We start from the raw sequence: 18,096 nt of genomic DNA on the forward strand, positions 1-18,096 counted from the left end.
ATTAAAAATTCCTTTCTCGATTTTACGAACTTCCCGATTTAACGAAATAATTCGAGCATCGTCATCATTTCGTTAAATATAGTTTCAACTGTGTATTCAAGTTTAAACTGCACTACCTTCGTCAATTTTGTTTACGTCCCCGTTCTTACGTTGTCCCAGTTCTCGCGTCTCTATTTTCCTTTCCCGCGGTCCTGCAAAATACGTATAAGCCAGACGTAAACACGTACAAATTTAGGACGACGGCAAGGCGTAGCTCTTGAGCCGATACGTGTGTTCTCTGTTATAGCCAGTTATTGCAAAAGTAGTAGCGATTCGCGGTGGTACGACATGTTCTGAGAGACAGCGAAAACAAGCAGACGGAACGGAGTGCGTATATGTGCCGTGTCTAACTGCCCCCCCGTGGGGCTATTTACGCTATATATTCCCTGGAATTTGTTGCTGCAAGTCGCAGCAGTTCAGATTACAGAAACACGACACATTCCACATATACAAAATTTATCTCCGCGGCTTCCAAACAAACTTGCACTGCCAAGCCGCTGTGCAATCAAACGCACAACTGCATTTTTTTTTTCTTCTTCTAAGGCTGAAGGCGAGTTGCGCGGATCACGACCTCGTCGTTCATTCACCTAAAGCAGTTGTTTAACGCCCGACACCGGATACATCCAAACTGATGGAGGTCTGATGCGAAGACCTCCACCTCACTCCGTTTTATCGAATGTCAAGCTATTCCCTTGACTCGACCACTTGCACCGCACCGCCTTATCGCGACACGCCGCCTAAACGACGCTTACAGCTGTGCGCCGCAGTTACCGTGGCGCGCTGTCTTTTCCCTTTTTTCATCCCGCCTTAGTCCCTCTCAAACGTTCTCTATTCATCATTATTGCGTGCTATGCACTGATTCCAGCATAACGCACAAACAAAAAAAGAAAATGAAATTACGCCTCCATTCCACCCTGTGAAAGTGGATGTACAGCGAAGCTGTTGTCCACGTGAGGCAAACACAACCGACGTGAGACAAGCACCACCAACCCGAGTGACGTCAGACGACGTTACACCAAACACCAACACCACAAGCGAAGTACATCACGCGTGCGGAAGTGCAGCGTACATCCTCGTTATTCTAGGCCCTCCGCCAAGCGCTGAACTAAACTCACTGAACTAAATGAATGTTTAAAAGATAACTGTACCCTCCGTGGTTGCTCAGTGGCTATGGTGCTGAGCTGCTCAGCACGAGGTCGCGCGATCGAATCCCGGCCACGGCGGCCGCATTTCGACGGGGGCGAAAACACCCGTCGATTTAGGTGCACGTTACAGAACCTCGGGTGGTCGAAATTTCCAGTCCTCCACTACGGCGTGCCTCATAATCAGAAAGTGGTTCTGGCGCGTAAAACCCCATAATTTAAAAAATAAGAAGTAAACTGTGCCAGAAAAAAAGAAGAGTAATGTACGACTTACACACTAGCTGCAGACATGATAGCTTAGGATAGTAATACGAATATACAAGAATTGATAGTTCTGTTACGCAGAAACTCAAAGACAAAGCCCTTTTCCAGCTGCCGTTTGAGGCCATGTTACTATAGCTAGGTTAACGTTGGTTTGAGGTGTGTTTGAGTGGCCGCGGCCGCTAGGTGACGGTACCGTTCTTGGACAGTGTTTGTCATTGTGTTGATTACGGTTGCAGCACACCCTGCGCGACGAGGCAACGGGTAGAGCGTCCGCGCATGAAGGACATATACACTGTGTGCACGGCTCCGCGAGGCTCCGTATGAAATCGAGTCGCGCGGGTGTTGGTGACAATCAATTACTGCACCTGTGGTACGAATCGAGCGCCAGCCACTTTCTGAAAATACTCACTTGGCTCCATCGCCAAAGTGTTCCGCCTGCCGGGCAATGAAAGCGAACTGGATATGTGACTGTACAATAAGTGTTTCCAGTTTGTTTCTGTATTGTGTTTTCCTTATATTCACGCGCATCTACTTTTCACCCCTTATCACTTTATTCCCTTACTCCTTCTCTTCTTATTAACCTTTCCCTATGCCCCAGCAGTAGCTCTGACAGACCTCTCAATCCCCGTTTCCTTTATAATAAATATGTCTCTCTTGCTCGTGTTATCATCGGGGGAGTGCTAAAAAACTTCCCTTTCGTGAAACGCAGAAGTACAACACGTTAAGCGCAAAGCTATAGGCTAAACCACTCCAGCTTCTCATTCTCTCTCTCTCTCTCTCTCTCTGGTGGCGCACTGTCTGTTTGACGGTGCCCAGCGGCACCGGCTTCATGTCGGTCGTGAACGACAACCACATCGACCCAGCTCGTAATGAAACCGTTCGCCTGCACGCCACACGCAAGCAGTCGCTGTCGCCACACTACACTGCAGCTGATCAATGTGCAGACAGCGAACAAGGGTGGAAAATAAAACGAGAGAACAACGCCCATTCCGGGTACGGACACGACTGTTTCGTGCGCAAGCGAGAGCAAACAATGAGACCATCCTGTCGACCACAAAACGACCCACGAGTGACTTGTCAAGCCGGTCTCTTGTGAAGCACGTTTTCATCCGAGACATTAGAAAAGATGGCTCCGTGGACCAACCTATGCGTACGTGACGGGGATCACTTAGGAAATTTTGCGAGGGAATTTACACGGACTCTGCGCGGTCATTGGAGGCGCACATTAATTTATAACCTTTGGGGAGCTTTAATTAACTATCCCGAAAAGGTCGACAAACATACGATGAAAAAAGAAAAGAAAGAGCTGGGATTTTACCTGATTATAAAGGATGCTGCAGTGGGGGACTCCGGATGAGTTTTAAACAGGGGCTCTTTAACGTGCGCGCATTGCACGGAATAAGGACGTTTTTGCATTTCTCCTCCAACAAAATGCAGCCGCCACGGCCGGGATTCGATCCCGCGTACTCGGACTTAGTAGTGCAACGCCAAAGCTACTAAGCCACCACGGCCAGTAAATTTACAAAAACTCAACACTACCTTTTTTTTTTCTTTTCGAAATGGCATTACATAGTTATTTATTTATTTATTTATTTATTTAATGTTGAAATTAAGACGCTTAATACCTGAGTCGTGCACGTGGACTTTATATACTTGGCGAAAGCATTTTTTAAAGTCTTTTAAGATACAAACAGTACCGAGTACGCATCGAGCTCACAAATAAACACTCCCGGTTTCTTGCGCAACCTGCAGCAAGAGCGGCTGTAAAACATTTTGCAGTGTTTGTAACTTAGCGTGAAAGTCACTAGATTTAGCGATGTTTTAGTCACCTTAGCGAGAACTTTGCATTTTGTAGCATCAGCGATAATTTATTGACGTAAATAGTCAGTAAATTTCCCCAGAGAAGTCCCACAAGACACTTTGGCTACGTTGAATGCCTCGCCACCGTTTTATCCCAAGGGTGACACATGCGCCTCCATCTGTCGCGACTTATAAAGACACATCGATGAGCTTGTTAGTGAGCGATCATAAGTGCATACCGGCTCCTTTTCTAAGCTGAGCACAATCTTCAGATCGGATGCATCTTTAGGAACTCGAGGGTTGTCTTACGTTATCACGTTCCGAGCTATAGTCGACTCGCTACCACAGCGGGTAATTCAAAGGTATACTTTTAAAAATAATAAGGAAGACGTCTAGGAACAATTAAAACACAAGAAAGACCAAATTCCGGGCAACTCATAATCACTTGGCGACTTTTCGTAACAATGTTGAGTATATTGGGCCCCTAACCTGGCGCCATTGCCTATAAAAGAGCATACCAAAGCTTACGTCATTTGACTCGTTGTACCGCGGGGCTGTTGGCTGGAGAGTCACGCCACAAACGAAGCAAAACGGAATTCATGCCTCACTTGGTTGAGCGTGCGCGCAGTGATATTAAACTTGACTATTACAGTTGTTCAAGTAGAACAGCTTTGAAACAGGAATTTTACCGGAGCAGTTCTGGCTATTTATTTGTCACTATGAAGTCGCTAAAATACCAGGAAGACGCTAGAAAGGCAAAGTTGTCGTTGAGGGGGGGGGGGGGGGGGGGGGGAGGACTGACAACTCGCTAAATTTAGCTACTTACTCACTAGGTTACCAACACTGGAGGTCATTTCCCGCCACTGTTGCTGCAGATTTCGAACGAAAGGGGAGTGCATACTTAGTTGTTCGACGCATGACGGGTGCCGCTTGAATAGAGAGATGAGATAAAAAAAAAATATTTTTTCCCGCGCAGAAGTTGAAGTTCACATACCTGAGTCACGGAATAACCGTCCTTATTTCAACATAAATGAGATAAAAACAAACGTACAGCCATCTCACTGGAGAAAAAGAAAGAGAAAAATAAAGTGATGACACTTCGTAAACTTCACATTCATTAAATATTCTGAATTGACATAAATTCTTGTGCACCAGCGACCATAGGAAACTATGATTCCTCGAGTTGTCTCGTATATGTCCTGCTATAAGGTGCTCGAAATAACAAAACCGGATAAAGAAAGATACCGATCGTAAATTCGTTTACTCGGTTTTGCCTGCCTACTACTATGCATAACTTTCTTCGTTTTTCTTGTTTTACACAATTAGCCTTTAGTGGTATTGTAGGTAGCATTCAGGTAGTGCTGGTCTATCCGCGGAAGTAGTTCGAACAGCGGACGAGGCTCGCCTAAGAATGTGCACAAACGTTACCGCGCTGGAAAGCACTGCAGCGAAATTTTGCATTGCGCAAAAGTACATGTAGTGTTAGCGTAGCTACAGAAAAGGCTCAGTGCACAATTTTGCGTGCGAAATGCGAACGGTTGCGACATAAACAACTCCCAAGAAGAACTATTTTTTCAATACCGAAACTATACAAGAAGCGACGACATAACAGCTCGCCAGTAGTGACGCGGGGCCTAAACTCGTTCTCACCCGAACCGACGTGTCACGCTCGCTGTTTCGCATGCAAATAAAATCAAATGAGCACGAAAGTATCAACTTCTCAAATGAATTTTCGCGCTTTCTGTGGTTAAAGCAGCACCGATAAAGAATAATAAGCTTAATTCAAAGTCTCGAACTTATGGAACATAGAAAAGGCCGGCCTTATGCAACCCAGAAAACGCGCGAAAGACGGATCGCGACGCCACCTTCGCATTGCCGCAAGAGCTCCCGGTGACGTCATCTATGTTAAGAGATGTCTGCTAGAGACTATAGTTGGCAATTTACCGATGACCGAGGACTACTTTGCATTTTACACGAACAAAGGAGAACCGGCCCAACCTAGCAAGTTTTGAAAACTTTTTTTTTTTCTGCGATCAAAACGACCAAACACGCGAAAATGGAATTTGTGACGTCATACTGCCGAAGACGCACTATACTACACTTGGACGCGAAATTGGAAAACGGGAACGTTCGCCTTCATTTCGCCTGCGAGTAAATGACTTTTTACCGACCAATAAATTCGCACAGAGCCTAGCAATTAAGATATTGTTACGATGAGGCGAAGAAGATAACGACGACGGTCCTGAAGACGACGTCTCGCCCCCAGGAGGCATTGTCACAAGCTGGATTTGACGTCCGCTGCTTGAGCTCCGTTGCGAAGAAGACGGGCACAGTGGCGTAGCTAGGCCGTCCGGCCCCCGGGGCCCATAGGTCTTCAGTCACTCCCCGGATTTGTCAGGAAGGCGAGGATATCCGAGAAAAGTTTCCGGGGAGGGGGGTTGATGCTTCAGCGCTAGCACAGCTGTATTGGATACTGCGCAAGCTCCCCCCCCCCCCCCCCGCCCCCTACTTCGCTTTCGCTCCCAGAGATTATGAATGCGGCAGGTATACCCTGCTGTTTTATTTTCTGCACCAAATAACGCAGGATGCTGCACTGATAATTTGGGCATTAGCGCATCTTCTGTCAGGTTGCAAGGTTTGGCGGCCTATGTAGATGCGGCATCGTGGAAAATATGGCTCACAAGAAACAAAAATATTTTGATAAATTTTTAATTGGCGATTTTAGAGGCAATATTGCATTTGCAAAATTAGATTCCGACAGTCACATGTTGCCCAACAACAACTTCACAAGAATCGTTGTAGGTACTACGGCGTGCAGTATTTTGGTTGTGGGCTGCCTTGAACTCAAAAGAAAATTAAGTAGCGTGTCAGTGACGCCGATCTCGAGCCCCACCTATATTAGAAAACGCCACCTGCTTCCTTACTGCGCGGACGCCAGTGCTACGACAATTACGAGTTGTCTTCATTCTGATCCATAAAGCCTTTTTTTTTTAATTGCTGCTATTGGCAAACGTGATTATCCGAGCTGCGCTACCGCCACAAGGTTGGGAACGGAATAGAGCGCGCTCCGCGTCGATTCCTGGCGTGACCACGCAAAAAAAAAAAAGGAAAAAAGAAGGAGAAGGCCACCATCAAACACGTGCCAACGAAAGCTTGCGCTACTGTTGGTCTGCACTTGCAATAGACAGGATAGAGGGATCGACGTCACTTGTGCATTACTTCATATTTCTTTCGGTACTGCCATACTGGGCCGCCCGCAGTGTCAAAGTACAGCGGGCTCTAGCACCCAAGACGATTTTGTTTAGAAGCGTTTTTGTTGAGTTAATATGACTTTGTGTCCTCGGTTCCCGAATTGCGAAGTTTCCTCTATCATTACTAATTAAACAGTTTTTTTAATATATCCTATTTTAAGATACCGCCGACTGAACGGAAGAGAGACCCAAGAGCCACATCGCTAGATTGTATGTTTAGCGATGCATGAGCACGAGCGCACCTCACGAGCGCACCGCACATGAAACGTTCCGCTAAGGCGAGCAGTTTAGCGACCATTTGGCGAAGTAATTTTTTTTTAGCCCACACATTCGTTCAGTTATTACGTAAGATGTTGATAAAGCTGCATCCGACAATTCTGCGGCACTACACATCTGGTATATGAGCTCGTGCTGCTGGTTAGCGGATCAAATTCTTTACCATTTACGCCCAGTCAAGTCGGCGAAAAGAGCAGGGTCTTCAGACATATATGACAACCCCCCTCCCTCCAACTGGCACCTGCCAACCCCCCCCCCTTTACTACGCCACTGGACGGGTACCCAGCAGTTCCACCAAATGTTACGAGTATAAAACTATTCACAACATATTTACAAAGAGCGAACGTTCGCAGAGACGTAAGAGGGAGCCCGAGCTGGCTGTGTCCACTTTTCGTCGTCTTCAAAACAGTCGTCGTTCCCTTCTTCGCCTCGTCCCCAATTCGCGAACCAATTTGAGTGTCGCTCTCGGGTCTCCTTCGAATGTCATACGCTCGCTGGTTGCGCTAACATCATCTCGTGTCCGTGGCAGACAAAAACCTGACATGAAAACATTGTTTTACACTCTTAGCGCGGCTTCGAAAGGTGCAGACTCGCGAAGATAGGGACTCCGCCGGCGATGCACAGCTTGTTACGTTCCACTAAGAAAGCCAACACCTTACATGAGAGCAGACACAGAGGCGCCTCGCGCACGAGTATCCCTCACGACCAAGAAAAATGACGCCGCGAGAAAGACAATCCGAACAAAAAAGCAGCAAAGAAAATAACAGACTCGATTCTCCAGAAACGACCACAAGGGGCACGCCCCTCTTACCATGCGGTCACATATGACCGTGCCTTTTCCGCATATACATTCCCGCAAAAGCGCAGCTCGTCGCCGATCGCTTTCTTCCTATAGCGGCGTATACGATGCAGGCAAGCTCTGCGGCGTTTCGACATGATGTGCGCGTACGCAACCTGCGCCCTTGGGAACTGCCCATGGCACGGCGTCCCCGCTGTAGCGTCGCTGAAGCTACAGGTAACGATTTCGCGAGTATACGTATCGCCATTCCTGCCTCGATTCTACAGGGCCGCGCGGAGCGTCCCTCCCGATTGCTTGGCTATTTCGGAGTGTTCGTTGAGCACACAGAGTCCCGAAATCGGTTGGTGGCTACCCCGCAGCCAGATACACATAACATCTGCTAATTACTATAATACGCAAGCCAATAACTCAACCGTCCAATTGGCACGGCGAATGTGGCGCTCTGCTGCCGAGCACAAGGTCCCGGGTTCGATTCCCGGCCACGGCGGTCGCATTCCGACGGCTCGACCGATCACCACCGAGGGCACAATCCACGACCAGTTAAATCTACAAGACACAATGCATTTCACTGTCACTATATAAGCGCTTTAGCTGCCCTCGCTGGACATCAAGCTTATACGGTGCCCACACCTCGTTTTTCCTGTATATATATTGGTGTCTTCCTACACAATTTCGCGCTTTGGGTTTCCTTACCGACCCCTATTCAGCGGCAATGTTCGTTTGTTGTTTCTGAAACACCATACTAAACTTGTGAAGCCTGCCACAACGTGAAGCCTGCTCAGAAGTCTCACTCAAAAAAAAAAAAAAAAGAGCCACAGTCGAAAACGTACACGCAGAGTAGTTCCGCATCCCTGACATAGGTTGCGCGCGGTTACACAGTGGATATCAGATGGAGTATATAGCGTCGCACGCCGCCACTCGCAACACTATAAGACGCGACCCTGCGTGTATACTACGCCAACCAGCACGAAACTTAAAGACAATCTGTTCGGAACGACAGTGGGAAAGCAAATTGCCAAGAAACAGCTGCAACTATGGAAGACTCGATGATATCTACAAGTTACTTTTGTTTACCAACCGTTAGAACATAACCAAAACGCGAACGCAGTTCATTCAACGGCAGTGACGAAACGCGTTGTTTTCGGCTTCTGAAATGACTCACGCATCGCAAGTGCTGTAGCACAAATAAAAATAAAGATAGTACAATGGCTAATGTCAGAACATCTGACAAGGACCGCCGGGCCCGACTCTGTAATGATGATGTTGCTTATCACTACACGTTGCTAGGTCGATCAGTCGGATCATACTAGAATGGGAGGCGAAATAAAGTGAATGCCTTGACAGGAAGGATGGTCTTCCGTGTCGTGCTCTTACTTTTTTTTTTTTTTCGCGTCCCATTATTTCTTAACATGATGATTTGGCTTGCAAGCTGTGCGCAATGCAAAGACTGGAGTGCTACGAACATCGGCAACTCTAATGTCTAAGCTCTGATATATATATATATATATATATATATATATATATATATATATATATATATATATGTGTGTGTGTGCGTGTGTGTGTGTGTGTGTGTGTGTGTGTGTGTGTGTGTGTGTGTGTGTGTGTGTGTGTGTGTGTGTGTGTGTGTGACGGTTATTACAAAACGGACCTCGAAAAACAGCAACCATCAGCGCCCACACAGCTCTCCGCCGTTTTAACACGGATCAGGCAGTATGTAGTCCTGTATATGTAATCCCGGGAGAGAAATTTCGGCGGCCTCAGTGCTGTCCAGACAGGTCGGGCATTAATGAGCCATGGCCCCTACCATAACTGAGCTTCGGAGTCAGCGGCCACATTATCCGGAATACGCTCAGGCATCTTGGAAGACATCTACAGTCGTGGAGCAAAGACGCCTCAACTCGATGTCCTTATGTTTAGGCAATCATATGTCATTACGGGGTCTCCGGGTCATAACCTTGTTTATTATCATTATTTATTTATTTACCTGAACGATAGTCCTGAAGAAGGAAACCCCTATGCCATCCATCAAACATAATGTCATGCACTTGAGTAATCGATCTAACTAAGCGTGAAAGATCAAAAGTAGGGACACAGGCACATCTTAACACGATCATCGATGGACAATCAGTTACAGAAACAGCTCGGCTATATCGATGCTCACATAAGAGCGTACGCCAAGTTGACTGGCGCCAGCTGCGAAAGGAGGCAGAAAAAAAGAGTGCAAATACAATACATGGACTGTCCTATGCGTTGGGGGAGCGCAGTGACTCTGCCCGTCAGGACAGCTAACACACCGCAGCTGCGACTGACAGAATCGTGTCTGCCCACTGGTTGCGATATATATATATATATATATATATATATATATATTGACGTCAACTGAGCGAGCACATAAGCATTCTCTGGGATTTTACGGGCCAAAACCATGAGCTTATTATGAGGCACGCCGTAGTGAGGGACCCCGGAATAATTTTTACCACATGGGGTTCTTTAACGTACCCCCCAATTGCACGGCACGTGGTCGTTTTTGCATTTCGCCTCCATCGAAATGCGGCCGCTGTGGCCAGGATATGATCCCGCGACCTCGTGCTTGCAGCAGCGCAACGCCAACGCCACCATAAGCAACTGCGGAGGGCAACAAGGCACTGTAATCACACCTGTTATCAGCCTATCGTATCTGCACTCCAAATTAACGGGTAACGTTAGATCCTGCGACGCCAATGCGCTGTTTCCACTGTGCTGACAAATGCAGAAAAACAAAAAGAAGAAAGCCGGCAGGCCGTTCACCCGGTGAGGTGGAATAAGCGTAAACAACGAAACGTCAACCGAGCGAACACATAAACATCAGCGCTAAACGAAACTAATGTTACAGCGGCCAATGCGGCTATAAGCTACTGCAGGCCGGAAACACTGGTCACAAATCTGCAAACACAACCGTACTGCGTTGTTCGAGAAGTCGTAGCAAAAGGGAGGGTCAAGACGAGTCAGTTTCCAGTATGAAGGTATTGTGCAATCGGGCGGAAGGAAGCACGACATATCGGGAGGGTTCGTTGGTCGGGGTGTCGATACGCACCCTCTCGGAACAGAACACGCCGATACGCATCCGCCGGCTAAATGCCCACGGCCGCAGTTGGGAAACAACCTCCCGGTACGCGACCAATCTTGATCGGGAAGACCTTCTTCCACGGTATAAGCGAAATCACATCCACTAACGCAGTAGAACGACCACGCGGGGACAAACCTCTATTATGACGAAGTCTAGTCGCGCGACTCAACTTCCATCATTGCGCACGTGAAAACAAGACACTTGCCGAGAAAACCGGCTGACGACGGTGGCTTCCGTTGTGCTGCTAAATCGCGTCGTACTGCAGCAAGGCCTTGTGTCGCGAAGCTGACGGACCGACGGGATCGTTCCTCCAGTTAACGAAAGTGTCATCACTGAGTGCCCATTTGTCTATTTAACTTGCGTCATTAAGTTATAAAGACAGGGAGCGCATGTATCCATTGATTAGTGAAGACACTAATGTTGATGCCTTAAGTCATCGCTTAAGTGCAGCTGCTCCTTCTTTTATTTTTCCTCTTCTTCTGTTTTATGTCGGTTGTCAAAGCTAGTTGGCTGTTAATAATGTGTCAGGAGACGCAACTAGCCATGTTTTGTTGGCATATCCGGACAGGCCTTCTAAAACCGTGCAGAAGTGAGAACATTCACTGTTATAACTCTTTTAATACTACAAAGTGGGTATCACTGTCTTCCACATTGGCGCGTTTACACATAAGTTCTACGCACTTCGACCACCCTGGCAGTTTCGTACACACTGACGTATACATCGACTCTATTACGAGGTAAGCTACAGGTGCGTTCTAGCCCAGGAAATCCGTCACTCGTTGGGCATCACAATGCAGCTATCGACATCCGCTGTGGTCCTGTCACCGAGGACGGCGAACGAGCAACAAAAGAGCTTGTATGACGTTTCGTGAGAATCTGCTGCGCGATCCAAGCGAGAGGGCGGTGCAGGGCTTCGCATCCGCGAGCTAGGTTAGCTTCAAGTTCAAGTAGCGCGACGGCTAGAGAAATTCGACGCTGCTGAAGGCCGGTGTCGCGCAACCGTTGCAGTGGCGACGTAACAAGTGTGCATCGTTGTCCAGAGTCAGCGAATCAGCGGACAGTGCGCGCACTTCATCTCCAGCCATGGATAAAGCTCATGATCACACGTGCGGCCGGTAGCGAGGAATGCAGCGCACAGGGGGGTGCGCGAGAAAAAAAGCAAAGAGAGGAAGCCGTCGGTTCTCCTCCATCGGGCATCGGACTGATCTTACGCGCGGGGGGACTGGACGAGCGAAGCGGCAAGCAGCGCGATACGGTTCAGTGGGAAATGTCAGCCGCCCGATCCTGACAGTTCCGTGCGATTCGCAACGCACTGGCCAGACCTCGCGAAGCAGGCGTCGTCGTTCGCGCGTGAGATCGTTGCCCCCCGTGAATGCGAGAGAAGGCAGGCAGGTGACGCAGCTCGGGCTGCGTATACGTCAACGGCCGCCGCCGTGGCTGCAGCCTTCCTACGAAGGGGGGCTGCAGGCGGCGAGCACCTGACGTGCGTGTACAGGGGCACGCCGATGCGAAGAAGGGAGCCACTCACCCGAACCATACAGAGGCGCCGATCAGCGCGCGCAGAACCGCACGGGCACGGTCGGCGCGGGCAGCGTAATCCAAGGCACTCACACACGCACCACCACGACGACGAGCACAGGCGACGACGACCTTCGCCGGCCCTTCAGGCACATCGTATTCCCGCATCCGGCGCCCTGCTGCCGCCGCTGGCTGGGCCGCGACGCCGCCGCCGCAGCCGCCATGCTGGGAGGGTTCGCCGGCCGATGGCTGCTGCTGTGCTGCTCGCCACTACTGAGAGCGGCGGACGTCGCCGCCGCCGCCGCCGCGAGATGCCCCTCCCTCCCTCCGCCGAGGCAGCAGCAAGCAACCCCCGGCGGCGCAGCCATGCAGGTGGCCGGCGCCTTCCCGCCCGCCGCGCCCTCCGTCGGTGCGCGGCGAAAGCGCTCGCGGCACGTCTCGCGTTCCCGTGGCCGGCAGCACCGAACAGCTGTTCCGTCTCAATGGATCCGGACGGTGAGTCGCAGACCGACCTTCGGGGGTCGCTGGCACCGTGGGCTTTAGGCACACGCCGCTGGGTCGGCACCAGGGCGCTGCCGTCGCGAACCCGACGGTGCCATGCGCCGACAACCACCCGGATGTGTGGCGAGCGAATGTCGCGTGGCGCGAAAGTGCTGCCGTTTCGGTTGTTTATTGGCTGCGGTTCCCGTTGTTTCCTCCGCCGTTAACTTCGCAGGTTGGAGAATTTTGGGCAACTGTGCAACATGCATGCTCCTTCAAATAACAGGAGGACGGTCGCACCACCGCGTTTTGTCCCACTCAGAACTGCGCCCCTGGGAGGACACCTCCGCAACTGCATTCTTGGCGGGCTCAGGGGCTGATAACTAGCGCTCCGCGCATGTAGCACTTTTGCTCATCTGTGCCAGTACGTCGCTTGAAACATCCTTCCTCGCCAGTCTTTTCTGCTTCTTCCCTTTCAAATTTGCGATCACACAGATTTCTCACGCGCTTGCGTCCGTAGAGAATACCAACGAGGAAGTGCGGAAATGCAGCGCTATGGCCACTCGTAGTTAGGCAACCCGACGTTAAAACTAGCATTTGATAAAGGACCCGAAATTAGTCGGCGGCGTGAGAGGCATTAACGGTCACTCTAGACGTTTAAACAAAGATCCGGTAATGTCCTCACGCACCGAGGAAACCGGTCTTTCTGAAGAGATCCGTCCGGAGATAGTTATTTCCTTTTCTTCTATTTCATTTCGTTTCCCGGCTTTTCCTTGCCAGCGCTTTTCTTTATTTTTTTTTTTCATTCTTCTGCGTTGCGGCAGACATGTTACATTCCCACTCTTAAAGGGAACATAAAAAATGGCAGGACACGTCCCTGATATTTGTCCATGTAAGTGAAGCCTTCTTTTTCTTTCTTTATTTTTTTTTAGACAACGGTACACTGAAGCGCAACACATGGAGTGCACAATGCGCAGCTCTCTTTATGTGACAGATTACTTTTCTTGTTCCGCAGCCGTCTGGATCTTCTGAGGGGACGCCATTCACAACTGAGAAAGTGTCTTCTGCAGTCTCATATAGTATATACGTATGATTACATATGTCAATTGCCTCTTTCAGATTGGTTAGTAGTTCTGAGTACCTTTTCCAGTTATTTGCGAAATGCATATGCTCTTGCTACTGCCGAGAGACCCCGTACTGAAGATTTCCGCTCGTTTAAATAGCTTGCTACTGTGCACATGCGTCATAAACCACGTGAGTGAACTAAGACATGTATGTAGTGCGCAACCTTTAATCGAACGCTACAGTGCACCAGAGCTGACTAGATATTCATGAGACAGAGGAAAGGGTGCAGGATACGTTTTCCGAATGGAGTGTGCTCGCAGCATAGAGGTTAGAAACGTACACCAAGGTTGAGGGGAGAAGCCAGGAAAGCTTCACTTTAAGAGAACAAAACTAAATCGGTTCAGGTTACTAAAGTATACTTTCAGAACCAAACTTTCATTCATTTCAACGGGAAAATGTATATGACTAGTTGAGAACCTAAGCCGTCCTTTCTTGGGTTTCGCGCCGGAACCGCAAAGTTGCCATGTCACACACACTATATATATATGTTACATGCGGGTCGTTTGGGCGCAGTGTAAAATTTTTATAAACTTCCTAGGTTGAACCCTTGTTCCTTTTTTGAATGCAATGTGTTTTGTCTTTAGCAGTTAAATGGACCCAAATACACGATTCCGAAATGCATGACGTCATAGCACGATTTATCTTAACAACTTTTATAGCTCTATTACTGGAAAGCTAATAGTTATCTGTTTAAATGATGTCATTGAGACACTTCATTTTTCCCCCTTATTCGTACGTTCAGTGAATAAGTTATTCTTCAGCGTGCCTGAAACTGATAACAGACGTTTTTATTTTTATAGCGTTCGCAGCTAAGATTCCACTTTCAATTTTAGTGTTGATGCCGTTACATTAAAGAGACATTCCGCCGATTTAAGGGAGAGAAGAACTGTAACAGCTGCGCCCGTTTGCCACCGTTCCAAACAGCCGCGTATGCCACCACAAGTGTTGAGGGATGCAGTCGACACGACGAAGAGCGTTGGTTGTCTTCGACGGTCGCGTTGCAAGCGTTGTCAACATGGCATGCAGTGTACGTGTGCGTGTGTATATATACGGCTGAATGCGGTCGAACGTTGACGCTCTTACGTGCCTATCCCAGCAAAGCAGCTGTATAGAGTCGGACGTTACAGGGTCAGATCGAAGCTCGCGAACGATGCGGAGACGACAGTGCGGCCGGCTGCACGTTACACGCTGCCGTCGTGTGACACGCGCTCGACCATTTACGAGCATGTTTCTTGTCTGGTCGTGATGCGACACGCCTTGATAGCGCACAGTCTCAGGCGTTGTGCTTCTGGCGAGCTCGAGGACACGCCTTTAATGCATGTCTCGGCGGCTGTGTTATGATCAAGGCGAAACCGCTAAGGCGAGCGAGTGCCGGGCATTTAGGCGCACATTAGACGAAGCCATGCGTAGCGCGACTAAATCCAGAGGCTCCTCACGACTATACATGCTTTCGCCCTGGGATGTCGGAAGGAAAGAAAGAAATAATATGGCGTCTTTGATCGCTTCAGACGCGCATTCTGTCCTGTACTGTGCGAGCGCATACGGCAGTGTGGCTTGCTCCCTCAAAGAGAATGACACATCCCATGATTTTCCAACAAGTAGGCGTGTATAGTCGGTGACGACCAAACCTCCTCGGCGACAGCCGAAGAATACAATGGCAGATACACCGCTGTGCAAAGAATTTGTATAGATGCGCGCCGGCGAATTGCGTTCGCTCATATTTCTGACGTCAAAGCTGAGGTGGACGGTGCCTAGCCAGGTACTACGTTTTGGAGGGTGGAGGCACATGCTGCACTGTGGCTTTGTGAGCGGAGCTTGTACTAAACCCTCATATTGTCGCCACGCATTGAACTGCACGCAGCAAAGGACCAAAGTAAACCGCGCTGCAACTGCATGCATATACGAGTAGCTAACCTACACTGTATAGTTAGTGGTAAAGAGCACCTGTACTGGAACGCCATTTTCTTCCCCCCTCTCTCTCTCACTCTCACACGTTCGCGCGCGCGCACACATACAGAGATAGAAAAAGAGGGAGGACATTCGTACTGGCTGCATTATAGCGTTACAGCCTATCGCAACTATGTTCGACCCATCTGCTGATGCAAAGGTGCTGGCAGGAACAATCGTCTGCGTATAGTGGATTTATTACTGTGTTTCCCCCTTCTACCAGAATCAAAACGCAACTGAAAAACGTTTATAACGCGTTGTGGTTGACGAAACCGTCGCAAGGAGGCGTTACCAGCGCTGCCGCCGCCGTCAACGTCGGTTCCAGTATTCCGTAAGCTGTAATACATTTACTGAGCGGCTGAAACTTATGCTAAGTTTATGGGATTGAAGTTGCACCACTGTTTTCACGGTATTTGCAGATCAAACTGTAACAGACTAGCGTAGGCAGTAATTAACTACTTATAACTAATTGAATCACCATCAGCTTACCTATCAGAAAGGCAGTCGTCGAATGAAAAAATTACGAAAACATTTGTTTACAATAGCGAACTCATCAGTTGCACTGCGTTATATACCGTAATTTTCGCATCTATACTGTACGCAAGCCGTACGTCTGTAAATATTTAATTTCTTTGCTGCGCCGACTATATATGCAGCTTTCTTTTGTTTTATGCTTTCTTTATGCTTTTGTTTGGTCTTGACAGGGATACCACTCGCAGACACTGCATGATAATCGATAGATGAATGCCGCAACACATCCGCGCAGTCTTGCTCGCAGCAGCCTGCACTGTGGGAGAGAAAAAGAGTTTAATGGAAGCTGAAGATGTCAGCCCTGCTATATGCACAGCTTGCTACTTCAGACGAGGTGTTTGAGATGACACGAAGAGGAAAAGAATACAGGAGGAGAAGAAGACAAAACTAAAGAAAAAGTCGCAGTTTCGCCCGAAAGGCGAAGCATTGATAACGATAGCAAGGTATTAGACAACTACACTAAGTAAGGGTCGTAGTTTTACCGGCCGCATAAATTGCAGTAAACATTCACTTACTAAATAAATTAACAAGGATGGTGTACATAGCAAACACAAACAGTTATCTCTTGACCACCGCGAACATTCACTGTCACAACGACGGCGGGAAGAAGCATCAGAAGCGAACGCTTCTGATGCCTCTTGTTTCAACGCGCCTGAAAAAACTTGAGATTACGCCACCTGCGAGCACTGAAGGTGCACGGAAAGACAGCTCACATGCAGCCACCTGCCATCTCAGTTCTCCCACGTTTACACCCGCCGGTTATTACCTCCAAGAGAGGGCGCGGCCGGTGTACGCGCTCAGCCGCGCGAACAGCCATGCGCAGCCACGGCCGGGCAGCAGAGGATACGCTCACCTGCCCCCCCTCCCCCTCAGCGCGCGTTTGACTGTGGTACCCTCGCGCTCGCCACCTCACACCCACCGCCTTGCGCACGATTTATTGCGGGACCTCCAACATGACCTCCGCATCAAGCCACCATTATTCTTCCACTCACTTTCGCACGCTTTCATATGCTTTCACTCGCACCCAGAGCATACGATACGCAGGACGCGATAGGATCTTATCGCACTTGTACTTTCTACAGAACTTCACGGCGACGGCGAAGATTCGCTTGGAGAGTCAATATAATTGCTATCGCAGTATGCATAAACGAAAGCCGCAGTTTCGCCCGAAAGACCAAGCATTGATTGCGATAGCAAATTAGTGGACAGCTATACGAAGTCAGGATAGTAGTTTCATCGGCCGTATAAACTTGTGCTGGAAACCGCAACAAGCATGGTGTCACACGCGCTTAAGCAAACATAACACATCTTACTCTCGCTGTCAAAACGCTAGAGAGAGGAAGCGTGGCAGCAGCAGCGAGCGAATTGACCTTCGCGCTGCGTCTCACATCAACGCGAAGAAAGCCGCGAAAATACTGCGCGCGGTGGACTCTCCCCGTCGCAGATGGCTTTCAAGATACAGCGGCCCCGGCCTGGAGTACAATGCGCTTCCCCCTCCCTACCCTCTCCCTGGGACCCTTGGGCGCGACGGAAGACGGCGCGCTTCCTCCCAGCTTTCCTCTCTAGCGTGTGCGAGATTGAGCCGCGATTGCCCGCTCACCCTCGCACGCTTTCACTCGCATATACAGCATACGGCGCGCGGCGACGATTTTATCGCTCTTGGACTTGCTCTGCGGAGACCTACTGGAATTTCACCCGAATGTCCCAGTAGTTTTCTAGTATGTATAACCGCGAGTCGTTTTCGACAACTAATTTTGTTCCTCAGATATACTTCTTTTCGTATGTTCACCATTCTGTTACGATGAGGCGCGCGGC

At 49.0% G+C, this 18,096-nt stretch overlaps 2 protein-coding genes across 3 annotated transcripts in view; one reads left to right on the top strand and one right to left on the bottom strand.

Annotated features, from left to right (window-relative positions):
• LOC126537012 (uncharacterized) overlaps positions 1–12,444 on the bottom strand; it is a 157,349-nt gene extending 144,905 nt beyond the window's left edge. The window contains exon 1 of the mRNA XM_050184110.3: positions 12,209–12,444. Coding sequence (XP_050040067.1) covers positions 12,209–12,217 — 9 coding nt within the window. The 5' untranslated portion in view covers positions 12,218–12,444. The remainder of the gene's footprint in view (positions 1–12,208) is intronic.
• Positions 12,444–18,096, top strand: part of KFase (kynurenine formamidase) — a 65,892-nt gene continuing 60,239 nt past the window's right edge. For both annotated transcript variants that reach the window (XM_055073647.2, XM_050184109.3), the window contains exon 1: positions 12,444–12,693. In XM_055073647.2, the coding sequence (XP_054929622.2) occupies positions 12,444–12,693 (250 nt within the window). The remainder of the gene's footprint in view (positions 12,694–18,096) is intronic.

This window comes from Dermacentor andersoni, chromosome 4 (assembly GCF_023375885.2).
Source record: "Dermacentor andersoni chromosome 4, qqDerAnde1_hic_scaffold, whole genome shotgun sequence".
Taxonomy (NCBI): Eukaryota; Metazoa; Arthropoda; class Arachnida; order Ixodida; family Ixodidae; genus Dermacentor; species Dermacentor andersoni.